This window comes from Pteropus vampyrus, unplaced genomic scaffold, assembly GCF_000151845.1.
Source record: "Pteropus vampyrus isolate Shadow unplaced genomic scaffold, Pvam_2.0 Scaffold139, whole genome shotgun sequence".
Lineage (NCBI taxonomy): Eukaryota > Metazoa > Chordata > Mammalia > Chiroptera > Pteropodidae > Pteropus > Pteropus vampyrus.
Genome location: NW_011888920.1, coordinates 1,785,066 through 1,798,006, shown reverse-complemented (window position 1 = coordinate 1,798,006; position 12,941 = coordinate 1,785,066). Strand labels below are relative to the sequence as shown.

Here is a 12,941-nt window from a genome sequence, read left to right as displayed (position 1 = left end):
AATTGATCATGAGGGTAGAACCCTCATGAATGAGACTGGTGCCCTTAAAACAGAAACCCCAGAGAGATATCTCACTCTTTCCACCATGAGAGGACATGGTAAGAAGCTGGCAGTCTGCAATCCTGAAAACAACCTTCACGGCAACCCAACCACACCGGCATCCTAACCACACCGGCATCCTATCTTGGACTTCCAGCCTGCAGAACTGTGAGAAATAAATTCTTCTTGTTTATAAGCCACCCAGTCTGAGGTATTTTGTTACATCACCCTGAACGGACTAAGACAACAAAGGATGGGTTACTTTTCCAGATCACATTTCCTAATGAATGGGAGATTCATTATTGTGTGAGTTTAATTGTGAATATACTTTCTTATTCCTTTCTTATTCTCTAAGGCCTACTCCTTCCTACCTTGACCTGATCCAAGTGTTGCTGAAGGAAATTAACAACTCCTTTATGTACTCCAAAGTTAAGCAATCTGATTATTTCTTTGGGAAAAAAAATAAAGGCATGCAAATTCATGAGCAGTAGGTATTTCTCAATATATGTACACACCCTGTTAACAGGAAGGTAGAACACGCTTTCAGTTTCATATCATATATCAAGGCTAAGAGAGAAAAGCCATGGCTGGTGAGTTTTGATTGTTTGTGTTTGTTTGTCCAAAAGAACATATCTTGGGGAAGAAATTTTGGAAGGGGCTGCCTTTTTCAGAAGCTGTAATTAGGTTCTGTGAATGTTTAGGTGAACAGAACTGAAGGAGTGGGAAGAAGAGGAGGTGGGAGGGCAAAAGGAAGGAGGGAAGGGGCCCAGAAGACTTTCACAGGGGGCTTTACTGGTGTTCTGCAGTCATTTTGCAATTGTAACTGAATTCTTAAATGTCATTGTCAGACAGAGGGTTCAGAATTAGCACAAGATGAGTATTAGCAGCTGTTGTCCCCAAAGGAAATAGGCTATCACTGTTTCATTATTTTATTATGCAGAGTTGAATAAGCATATGGGTCAATGTCAGGATGATTCCTGGTTTTCAGGAACTCATTTACAGATAGTAAATCTCAGACTTCAGGCCACTCAGTGAGCATACGAGGGTAATAGTGAGAGAAGCATAAGAGATGTGGACATCCTCAGGATGACTGAACTGTAAGTAGAGGGACATTTTATGGATTAAATCTAAAGGAGGCTATTCCCTGTTGCTGACATGAGAGGAAAATGAGATTGTTTTCATGGCTTGAGGAATCCTTGTGCTTCAAACAGACATGGTGCTGAAGCAGAAGAGGAAGCTGTTTATCCGTTCAGTGGGCACAGGCACAATAAATGGCTTACTGGATGAACTATTAGAGAAAAGAGTGCTGAACCAGGAGGAGATGGAGAAAGTAAGACATGAAAATGCTACAGTTATGGATAAGGCTCGAGCTTTGATTGACTCTGTCATTCGGAAAGGGCCCCAGGCGAGCCAAATATGTATCGGTTATATTTGTGAAGATGACTGCCACCTTGCAGAGGTGCTGGAGCTCTCCTCAGGTAAGGCCAATGACTCAGACTAAAGTTCACGTATGCCCTGTGTCTTTGGGCCCATATCTGATTTCTTCATTGGCCACGTTAGTTTGCGACAACTTCCTCACAGCTTCAGGGCCCCATTTGTGTGGTAGTGCCGTTATTGCATGTCTTCTGTATCTTTTCCTCTTTGTTCCTGTTTCTTTGGTCTCAGGAGCCTTCTTTTGATTAAAACTCATTTCCCATCCCAAGTACATGATAGCTCATTTGTTGAAATTCATGAGAACTTTCTGAAAAGTTTCATACTGTATTCTCCAGTCCTCCTGCCAAGGCACATTAGTTAGTTAGTTAGTTAGTTAGTTAGTTAGTTAGTTAAAGTCTAGAGCTTTCTAGGAATTTATGTAGTTATCTGACATGAAAACTTAAGATCTGTAACCAGATACTTCTTATAACTCCTCTCCAAAATTTTGTTCTCCAGAAGGAATAGAATGTATTTCAGTGATGGTGAAGCATTCAGAGAATAAATTCAATGTTTACCGAAAAGCAAAGCTTTTTAAAGTAGATTCTTCTAATTGCCCCCTTGCATTTTCTTTTGTGCAGCCTTGTTCACTAGCATGAAACTAGGCTGTGGACCATTCATAAGTCCCCAAACTCGCTATTCTTGTCCTCCTGAGGGCTTGATCCAGGATTTGGGTGTCTGACCTGCCCCTTCTATGGTCTTTTAGTTCCTCCACACAGCAAAGATGGGGACTCTGGTAGACTCCCACTCACTGGTCTCTTTTAGGCTTCCTAAAACCATTAAAAAGGAGTTGTTCTTTGAAAGCATATATACTTTTTTCCTAGGGATTGGAAGAAGCCTATGCCTGTTTGAGTGACAAAACACATGCTCATTTACTATTTTTCTTACAATACCTCTTTTTCATTTAACACCTCCTCCCACAAAAAAAAAAATTAAAGACAATCAATAAATAACAATAAGGATCCAAAATAATTGTATAATAGCCAACATTTCTTCTTTCTTGTCTCATTCCTTTCACTCCATAGTCTGTGAACCTTAGAGATACTTGTATAACCTACTATGAGAACTCTAACACCTGGAGTCTACCTCTTTACTTCTCAGATGATGCCTGCTCAGTCGGGGTTGTCATGACTTTGTTTTCCCCTCATCAACTTGCCAATTTTTTCTGAAGCCACAGATTATGAAAATTAGATATAATATTTGAATGACTCTAATGGGAAAGTTTTTTCTAAAAGTAAGTTCTTGGCACGTGCACTACTGCTGTAACAAGGCCTCTTCCAGAAAATGATCTTGAATTTATCAATGGTTAATTTAGTCCAGCAGTCTAGATAGGAAGGAGAGGATAAGCTGCAGCATGTTGCCTTGGGCTTGAAATTTTGTGGGACGGCCTATGGCTTTCCTTCATTCAAAGCAAGGAAATGGACATATTTTGTCTATGGAAATCTTGTCTTTAATAGGTACTACAGAATGAAGACTCAAAGTATTTTACTTTTGTTAGCTCATGCCAATTTTTAAAGTCTCCGGAATAAGCTTCTCAGGTGGGTATTACTATGTTGAGATCCTTATAAAATCTTAAATTTAAATTCATTTTTTGTCCTTGAAATCAATAATCATAATGAATAGTGATCTCAGAGGATATATTAATAAATTTGAGAAATTTTGTGCAATTAAACAGTATAACTGAGGCTTTTTTTTTTCCCCCTCAGAGTGTGCCAAATGGGTAGCACATGTGCAGACTACAGAGACTGTGGTCAAGGCTTCTGTTACATGCATAATTGTACAGGGTCTTTTGTGAGCTGGCAGAGTAGCTTAGTGAGTAAGAGCCCAGGATTAATAGTCAAGACAGATTTGTGTTCATATATAGATCCACCACCTTCCTATTCTATGGCCCTTAGAAAATATATTTAACAGTGATCAAGGGTAGACCAGTGAGTCACCTCATCATCATTTTCTGCTGTGATAAATCCAAGCTTAGATGCTGTTTCTTTTTAGTTTTCTCTGAAGTTAAGGTCAGCTCTGAGTTAAACAACTTCACTCTGTACACATCTTTTATGCAGTAGTAGTCACCTCAGGAACTACCTTGAAACATGCATATTAAAAGAATTCTTGATTCTATAGCCGATGGTGTCTCAATTCCACTTTTATCATAGATAGCAGAAATCAAGGAAGTCATGTCCAGATACGCTTTTCTTCTGCCTCAAATGTTAAAGTCCAGTAATTCATGTGCAGAGGTTTTTGTTTCCCAGTGATGAGTATGGTTCCAGGAAAATCACATTTTGACCAAGATCAAGGCCTACCGAAGTTATTTTCAATAGGAAATGTCCAACGCATTGGGGCAAGATTCTTCAGAGGTGATAAGTGACTATTTTAATGTTCTTTATCTTTCCTCAGGTCCACAATCTGGAAATTATAATACACAAGACTCCTCAGCAGTGATTCTTCCCTTCTTGGGTAATGGTATGTTAAAAGCAAAAATATTGTTGAACCCCTTGTTCTTTGACATTAACTATAGATTCATGGGATAATCCTGGGGGGAGGAAGCTATGGGTCATTCTCATGGATTGATCCCATGCCCTTCCCTCTTCTCAATCTATTTTGCTTTAGCAGAAGCCACTCCTGCAGCTTCACTACCATGTTTACACTAACAAATTCTGAACCTGTGTCTCAAATCCTGACTACCAACTTGAATGCGACACTTCACTATTCTAGTACTTTCTGAATACACGCACTTACTTCTCCACAGACTCCTTGATCCATATGTGTCCTAGCTGAACTTGCCATCCATTCTTTCCCGCACCTTGCTTCTCTCCAGTTTTCCCTATCTTGGTTAATGGTGCCACCATTGCCCAGTTATTCAAAGCAGAAACCTGAAATTAACTCTTTCTTCTCCGTCACCATTGACATTTAAGCAGCGGCAAGTTTTATTGATTCCTCTCTCAAATCCAGATCTGTCTCTTCTCTTCCATTTCTATTACTGTATTTCAAAGCCCCTATTTCTACAATGTCCTATGATTCTCCAGATATAACTCTCACTATATTTTTCTTGTATTTTTTAAAAATAAATTCATCATTTTCCCCCAGTAGATTTTAAGCTTTATGAGGAAATAGGACATGTGTGACTTAATCAAAGGCATGAACTCATTTAACAATAGTTGACTTATAGTATGCATGCAATAAATATTTGTTAAATATTATTTTACTAATTTCATCAAGATTTCTATTATATACTAGGCCATTAGAAAAATATTTAGCTCATGCTAACTGTGTTATAGATCTTGTTCTACAAACCATTTAGAGAGTAATAAACAAGACAAACAAGCTTCCTGATTTTATTGAGAATGTATGAACACACAAATTATGAATGACTAGGTATTTAAGAATCTTCACCATCAAATTAAGGCTACCCTAAAATTTAGGCATGGGTATGACAGTACACACACTCATATCAGTTAAAATTATATGGAATGGGGCGAAAAAATCAAGTATTTTTAATAGCTTAGATATGATAGAAACTTATGTTTCATTCATAAATGAGCATTCTCCATAGCAGACAGCTCTCTTCCAACTGCTAACTCAGATACCTATGCCTCTTCCATTCTATGGCTTTGATATATGCAATATACACTGCCAAAGTAACTGTGGTCATAACCATCCAGTTAATGATATTGCAAGAAATATGGGGGATCCTTTGTGAGAGATTTTGCCAGGCTTGGCTTGGATGTGCCACACCATAATTCTGCTTACATTCCATTGTCTAGAACTCAGTTACTTGGCCATCTCGACTGCTAGAGCGGCTGTCACCACAGACTAGCTGTGTGCCCAGGAAAAGGCGGTGTCTTGTTGAATAGCTAGCCACTCTCTGCCATAAAAATTTAAAATTTTCATTCCACATAGTATTGGAGGTAGCACAGGAAAATCCTAGGACCCAGATAAAAAGGAAGATCTTAAAACTATTTCAGTCCTCTACTCTGAAAAAATAATCTCAGCTTTATTGAGTCTTGACAACGTTAATATGTATAAGGTCAACATTCCTTATTAGTAAACCTTATTTTTGTATGAATCTAGTCTCTTGCTAACTAAATAATCAGTGTTTTATTTGTCTTAGAACAGTATTTCACCCACAATTCTGGAATTATTTCACCCAAAAATGACTTTTTTCTCTTAAAATAAAAGACCTTACATTTAAAAGAAATTTAGAAGCAAAAACTTTACCATGTTCAGAAATTACTGCAGTGAATCTATTAAGGGTGGTTATCCCATGCATGTTTTCTTAGATATTTCATGAGATGAAACATTCACTATACAACCAATTCCCTATTCCTTTACTAAGAAAAATTATCTCTAATATAATCCAAATCTTTCTCTTTAATTTATTTTATTATTCTCCGGACTCATGTATGAAGAAATAGAACATTTTTCCACCTAATAATAATTACTATAGTTTTCTCCAATATATTAATTCTAAATATCTCTTACTTTACCCACACTAAGCATACTTCATGCTGCCTTGGTTTACCCAACTGAATATTATAGTAATTTCTTCAAATTTTTCTTCAAAACTGAATATAACTTTCTAGTTTGAATAGTTTAGTTTCTGAAAGATCTTCCAAATATTGAGAAAACATTTCTATTTTGAAACAAAGATTATGTTATTTTTCTAGCAAGTGTATCACCCTGTTGAATGGTGTTGAACTTTTTATGAAACAAACTCTAAAGGTTTTACTCACATAAACCACTATGAAAACTCTTCCTCGTGTATTTGAGCAATGTTTAGTGTTATGAATCCATTCAGTGTGCATCTTGATTTTAGCATTTATCATTTTATTTCATGTTCATTTTAGTTAATATATTCAATAATCTTCATCCTCTTTGCCACATGTTCGCACGGTAGAGAGATCCTACATCTCCTTCCTTCCCTCCTTCCTTCCTTCCTTCCTTCCTTCCTTCCTTCCTTCCTTCCTTCCTTCCTTCCTTCCTCCCTTCCTTCTTTCCTTCCTTCCTTCCTTCCTTCCTTCCTTTTTATATGCTTATCATGCCTATTAAGTAAATAAATAAATAAGCATATATGTATATAAACATTGAAATAAGAGTAATTAAGACTTACTTCCATTAAATTTTATCCTCAGATTTAAATCATCAAATTTATACCAACTATTTTATCTAATATACTAATTGTTTTATGAGAGTTCCATCATGCATGGCCCTGAAAAATTCTTTTTTAAATCTAAAATATTTGTAAAAATGCTGATCCTAGGAGATAAAGGTAGAACCTTGTATCACACCACTGGAAATCTCCTCTGGTTTGGGATGTGTTCCAGCAGCAGTGACTCACTCAACAGTGTTGACAACTAGCCCAGAGTTTTTCTCCTAAGGATTCATTTCTTCCTCCATGGCTTTATAAACAGATGATGTTGTGAGTAACGTCAAGTGGGACACTCAGGAATATCATCATTCATAATGTTTCTTGTCTATTGCAGCTCTTCATGCAAAGCAAGACAACCTGACTAAGCTCACATTCCCAGGACCAAGAGGGAGCCTCAAGCTCTGCCCCCTAGAAACAGCTCAAAGGATATGGAAAGAAAAGTCAGCAGAGGTGCTATGCTCTGAACGCAAGGACCTGGGTGAAAGATACACTGGAGACCATTCTAAAGAGCAGTGGCACATTTTTAGAGCCAATTTCTTTGAGAGGTTTTAGAAAATCATCCTGCTGCTTCCCTTAAAATATTCCTATTTCTTAGAATTCCAGCTTATGAATAAAGGTTCAAGTTTGGTATAATTCTTTGAGTAAATAATTACAGTAATAACAACAATGGCATTCATTGAATGCTTAATATGAATCAGATACTGTTGTAAACTTGTTGCATATAACCACTTGAGCCCTAAAATAACCCATTTTAGAAATCAGGAAACAGCATGAATTGTTAAATATTTTGCCAAAATCAGTAACTTGGAGTCGGTTTTAAGATTCTGTCATTCTGGCTTCAAAACCTGTTCACCTCTCACAATCCTATCTCTCAAAAATAATTAAATCAAGTTCTCAGCTATCATCTGGGCTTTTACAAACTCATTCTAACTCCTCTAGTAAAATTCATTTGCTCTCTCTGTTTTTATCTATGATTCATGAGATTTGGTTTCTGGATAGAACTAAGGGAGGAGAAATGGTCTTAAACCCTCAAGATGAATATTTAATTAAAAAGAACAAGACTGTTTATCCAATCTACATTTTCTACAGATTTACCCAATAATGGAAAAATCAATTCGCACACGTCTTGCCCTCATTATCTGCAACACAGAGTTTAACAATCTTCCCAGGAGAACTGGAGCCGATGTTGATATCAGAGATATGAAGACGCTACTAGAAGATCTGGGCTACACTGTGGATGTAAAAGAAAATCTCACTGCTTCGGTAAGACTTTTCATAATGTAGAGACAATGGTCATGTCCTCCACATTTCTAAAGAATGTTTGACTATAACACCAGAAACTTAGTCTCTTGATAGTTTAAAATTTACATAGATGGTGCATAATGCTACAATAACCCCTTCAAATGTAGTCTTTTAGCAGGAATCTGGTGGAACTTTTGGGGGGGGGATAAATGTTCTATTAACTCAGTAATACCCATTTCTCTCTACTAGAAATCCCTGAATGGCATCCTATAACCCTATACTGCTTTTCTTTGAATTGAAACTTAAATTTTCATTTCTATCTCAATTATATTCATATTACCCAGGGATTCCTTAGTGTCTTTATTGAAATCTCAAGATGCCATAATAATGAATTTCGCAGTCCAATATCAGTGGTGTGGTCTCTTCCAGGATATGACTATAGAGCTGAAGGCATTTGCTGCCCGCAAGGAGCACAAGACCTCTGACAGTACTTTTCTCGTGTTCATGTCTCATGGTATTCGAGATGGCATTTGTGGGAAAAACTACTCTGAAGAAGTCTCAGATGTATTGGAAATCAACACCATCTTTCAAAATTTGAATACTCGGAGCTGTCCAAATTTGAAAGACAAACCCAAGGTGATCATTATCCAGGCCTGCCGTGGTGGTGAGTGCTGATGCCTGCTAGAACACATGATATACGAGTATTGACCTCATCATTTATATACATCCAGTATTTTTCACTTTTTGTGTGCCTGCTCCTTAATGTCAAAGAACACTTACTTTCACCAAACAAGATTGTAGTTTCTGAGGGTTGTGCGAATGGATGGTAAATATTTGTTTCATTTTTAACTAAAGAGATACCATTTTTAGCCTTAAGACTTTGATGTTTTGATGTTGTTAGAGTTTGTTTAAGAGTTTGTAAAGATGAGTTATTAAAAATATAGTTCCTGAGATGTATGTGTGTATATGCATGTGAATGAATGATAGATAGCGACAAATAAATCAGTAAATATGGTTAAGCCGAGGTTTAGGGGAGAAAGTAGTTCTCTTGGCTCGTAACAAGAAATCAAATCTTGCCTTTTCAGAGAATCAAGGGGTGGTGTGGTTAAAAGATTCAGCAAAAGCTTCTGAGAACAGTTCTTCACTGCCTCCAGAAGATTTTGAGTATGATGCCATTAAGAAAGCCCATATAGAGAAGGATTTTATTGCTTTCTGCTCTTCAACACCAGGTACCTGTATAGTACACCTTTGTGGGCATCACCAATGCAGAAATTCGCCCCCACCCACTAGAGAATAGATATCTGCTGATCTTTCCATGAGACTTCTGAAGAACAACTCAAGCATCCCTCCCAGTTATACCTTCAATTTCCCTTATCTACAGAGAGCAAATGTGCATATATTTTTGCTAAATTAGTAATTAGTAAACTCCCACAGTGCAAAATATTTTCTTGGAACCATGAGGGATAAATAGAAGAGTATCTACACTGAAGTAAATTAGAATCTGACTCCACGTGGTAAAGGTCTGCAATGTTGGGATCATTCAGCAGTTCCATTTGCCTAGACATCATGTGTTTACTGAAAAGTAGTGTTTATAGAAGGAGTAGAGAGAGGGAGAAGAGCAGACAAGGCGTATTGAGTCTCTAAGTTAAATTGGTTTCAACTAAAAGCATGAGATGGATGAAAAGACAGGAATTAATGATTTCTAAATCTAGGCTATGGATTAAGAATACTGCTGATTATATTCTGACTTCGCCATTTAGCACTTTGTAAACTAGTTCCACTTATTTAGCCTCTCTGGGCTTTCTTTGAATTCCTTACTAACATATATAATACAAATATCATTGTTCTTAGGATTAAATGAGATAATATATGAGAAATATTGAACATGACAAAGAGTAAAGCACACGTAAAATAGCTGCTATTATTAACGATTTTTCTACTTATAACTTTAATCAAGCGTTTTACCTTGAGTTACTTTCTGTCTCAAGATTTAAATAAAAGTCATTTGAATTATTTTATCCACTATCTTTTGAAATTTCTTGGGCACTCACATTCTTTTGATTTGCTAGGGCCTTAAGGCCTCGCCTCTGCTCAAATAATTTACAGATTAGACTATTTTCTGTAATGAGGTACCATCTCTCAGGAGGGAGCCTGGTTCTGCATTGTGTTGGTCAAGTCTTAATGTAGAAATGAGTGATTTTTTTCATCAAAAATAATGACACTAGGCAAAACCAAAACATAACAAAACAAAAAATAACAAAACAAACAAAATAAAACCTCACACAATTACAGCTTGAGCATATTTAGCAGATGTTAGTATGAGACAAAACTATTCTTTAAAATCCTTTGATTCTGGCTTCCACAAAAGATTTACCTCTGGCTACATAGTCTTTTATAGACTCCTGGCTTCTCAACATTCATCTTACTGATTTATTTCTCCTTTTCTTTTATTTTTCTCGCCCCTCCTTTCCAGATGACTTAAAAACTCCAATTCAGTTATCCTCAGCTAGTTACCTTCCACTAGCAAATCTAGTTCCATATTCTCTGGTGTTGATCCCAACCACTTTATAGTGCTGTCCTGAAGAAACATGACCATTCGCTCCCTAATTTTGCAAAGAATTTGAAGAGATACCTTCCTCCACTCTCTCTCTCAATCCCTTCTTTACTGGAATGAGCCTCATTAAACAGCTATGGTTTTAAATAGAATTTCAATATAATATTGTTATATATTTTATTACCATTATTATTGGCTAAAATGTTTGGTTAAAGTGTGTGTCCATATTATATACTTAGCTATTTATACCACTCTTCTCTTATTTATTTCTTTGCATAATTTTAAAATGGCTTTATGATTTCTATGTCTCTACTATTTTATATAATTAATACCATTCTTCAATATTTCTCTTTCATAAGACTGTTTTGTCCTCCAGTGGAATATGATCTTTTTCTTTTAAACCGTTTCTAGGTTTGTACTTTCTTTATATTATTTCCATTTTCATATTTCATTAATATTTTCTTTGTCTAAATATCTTATGATCAATATTATTTGATTTTAATTAAATTATTTATAAAGTAGATATTAAAAAGCTATTAATATTACTACACTGAATAGACTGGATATTACATAGCTTATATTCTCCTAGACACTTATAATACATTGGATTTAATCTTCAGATATCCTTTTTTGTGGCAGAAATTATTACCCTACCCTTTGTAGCCGAGACCATTGCATTTCAGAGTGTATAATTAACTTAAATCAGGGCGGTATATAACACTCTTAGAATTCACACTCAGGTATTCCTTCCCCAAGGCCCAATCACTTCCCCTTACCCCATTCTGCCTTTCCCTCCCTCTCTACTAGGTTTGCAGCTCCTTGAACTCAGAGACTACGTATCTTAACATCTGTACCATATATGGAATCTTTCTTATGACATTAACAATTGTCAAGTATCAGTAAAAATATACTCACTGAATGTTGAATATATTCACTAAATAATGGCATGCAGTGTATACAAAACAGCATGAACTCAGCACACTCCCTCAGCTGAAGTGGAAATCCTTGCACTCAATCTCTGGTCAGGCAAAAGTTTTGCATGAGATTTGGAATGTGTTCTATTCACAGATAACGTTTCTTGGAGACATCCCACACAGGGCTCTCTTTTTATCATGAAACTCATCAAACATCTCCAAGAACATGCCTGGTCCTGTAATCTGGAGGAAATTTTCCAAAAGGTAGGGGTCTAGATGTTTCTCACATGCTCCTTCCCTGGATATTTGACTATTTCAGTTGGAAACCTAGGGAGCAACTCGGGTCATGCTAATCTTGCAGAAATGCCCTTCTTTCCAAACTAACTTTGGAGGTTCTTTGGTGAGTCGGCAAAACTGAAAGACAGATCCAACCTGCTATGACCTAAAAAACAAACAATCCCTAGAAAATAATGATTTATTTTAACTTCTCTCTAGCCCTGAGTAGACAAACAAGTGGATTTGCCTGTGTCTATAGCTATTAGATCCAGCAGCAGATTTTAAAAGTCTGGTCATGCTATGCTTTGATTATACATGCTGCTATTATTCTTATGAATACACAAACTTTTTGTGTTTATGATTTATTTTGCTATACGTTTTGTAATTTTTCCAGCTTAAGTGAAAATTCTTCCACTCAGGAAAAAAAAAAAAAATACGGACTTTCTTTTTCTTTCAGGTTCGATTTTCATTTGAGCTACCAGATGGTAGGGCACAGATGCCCACCACTGAAAGAGTGACTTTGACAAGATATTTCTACCTCTTTCCAGGATATTAAAATAAGTAAGTTGTATCAGTGTCTACGGACAGAAGTGTGTGTGTGTGGTGGAAGGGAGTGAGGTTGGGGAAAGAGTGTTGAAACTTCATCCTGGTCAAGTTCTCAATGTCTAGTATAATAAATGGGGTACTGAAAGGAAGACTTTCTGCTGGTTTAAGGCAGAGCACATTGCTTTTCTCTTAAAGTTCAGTAGAGTTAGATGGCCCTTCCTCAAGGTCAACTGATATAGATTGAGATATAGTCATAGATGATGAAAGTTTCATTTTATATGTTCCTCCCTTTCACTCACCAAGGCAATACTTACACATAGCATGACCTCTTCCTTTTTATGAGTGTGTATATCCCCATAAATGGAGTGATTTTTTTAACTTTTTTTTTTTTTTAGCAGAACTCTTTTTTTATGTTTGTTTTATTTCTTTTTCCTGTAGGAAACCAGGAGTTCTGTCATTTTGTACATGTTTTTTTGAATCACGTCTTCAGGAAGCAGGTGTTTCCTTAAACATTCCAATAAATCTGAAATAAAAATGAAAGGTTGTTGTGTGTGTTTTCTACTTTGAGAAGACAGGGAGTGGAATTTGGAGTTAGTAATGGGTTTAGCCTGAAGACTTGATCCATGAGAGCTGAACTGCCTAATGTAAACATTGTTTGTTTCTAGAGACCATTTGCTGGGCTTTCTGCTTTAGAGCTATAGATGCAAATCACAGTAGGTACCTGTCTTCAAAGAATTTGAAGCTCAGCAGGAGAGAT

The 12,941-nt window shown here is 36.4% G+C and overlaps 1 protein-coding gene across 2 annotated transcripts; it reads left to right on the top strand.

Moving 5' to 3' along the window:
• The first annotated feature begins 603 nt into the window (after window positions 1–603).
• On the top strand, window positions 604–12,724 carry CASP1 (caspase 1). Of its 2 annotated transcripts, none has more exons than XM_011368113.2 (10): window positions 604–629; window positions 1,251–1,517; window positions 3,901–3,966; window positions 6,987–7,102; window positions 7,742–7,915; window positions 8,324–8,558; window positions 8,980–9,123; window positions 11,517–11,626; window positions 12,096–12,199; window positions 12,623–12,724. In XM_011368113.2, exons 1-9 carry the CDS (start codon window positions 623–625, stop codon window positions 12,192–12,194), a joined length of 1,218 nt encoding a protein of 405 aa, XP_011366415.1. In that variant the 5' UTR covers window positions 604–622; the 3' UTR covers window positions 12,195–12,199; window positions 12,623–12,724. The 2 variants fall into 2 exon arrangements, with proteins under 2 accessions (XP_011366415.1, XP_023391168.1); XM_023535400.1 differs by lacking the exon at window positions 604–629 and adding an exon at window positions 913–1,136.
• The last annotated feature ends 217 nt before the right edge of the window (window positions 12,725–12,941 follow it).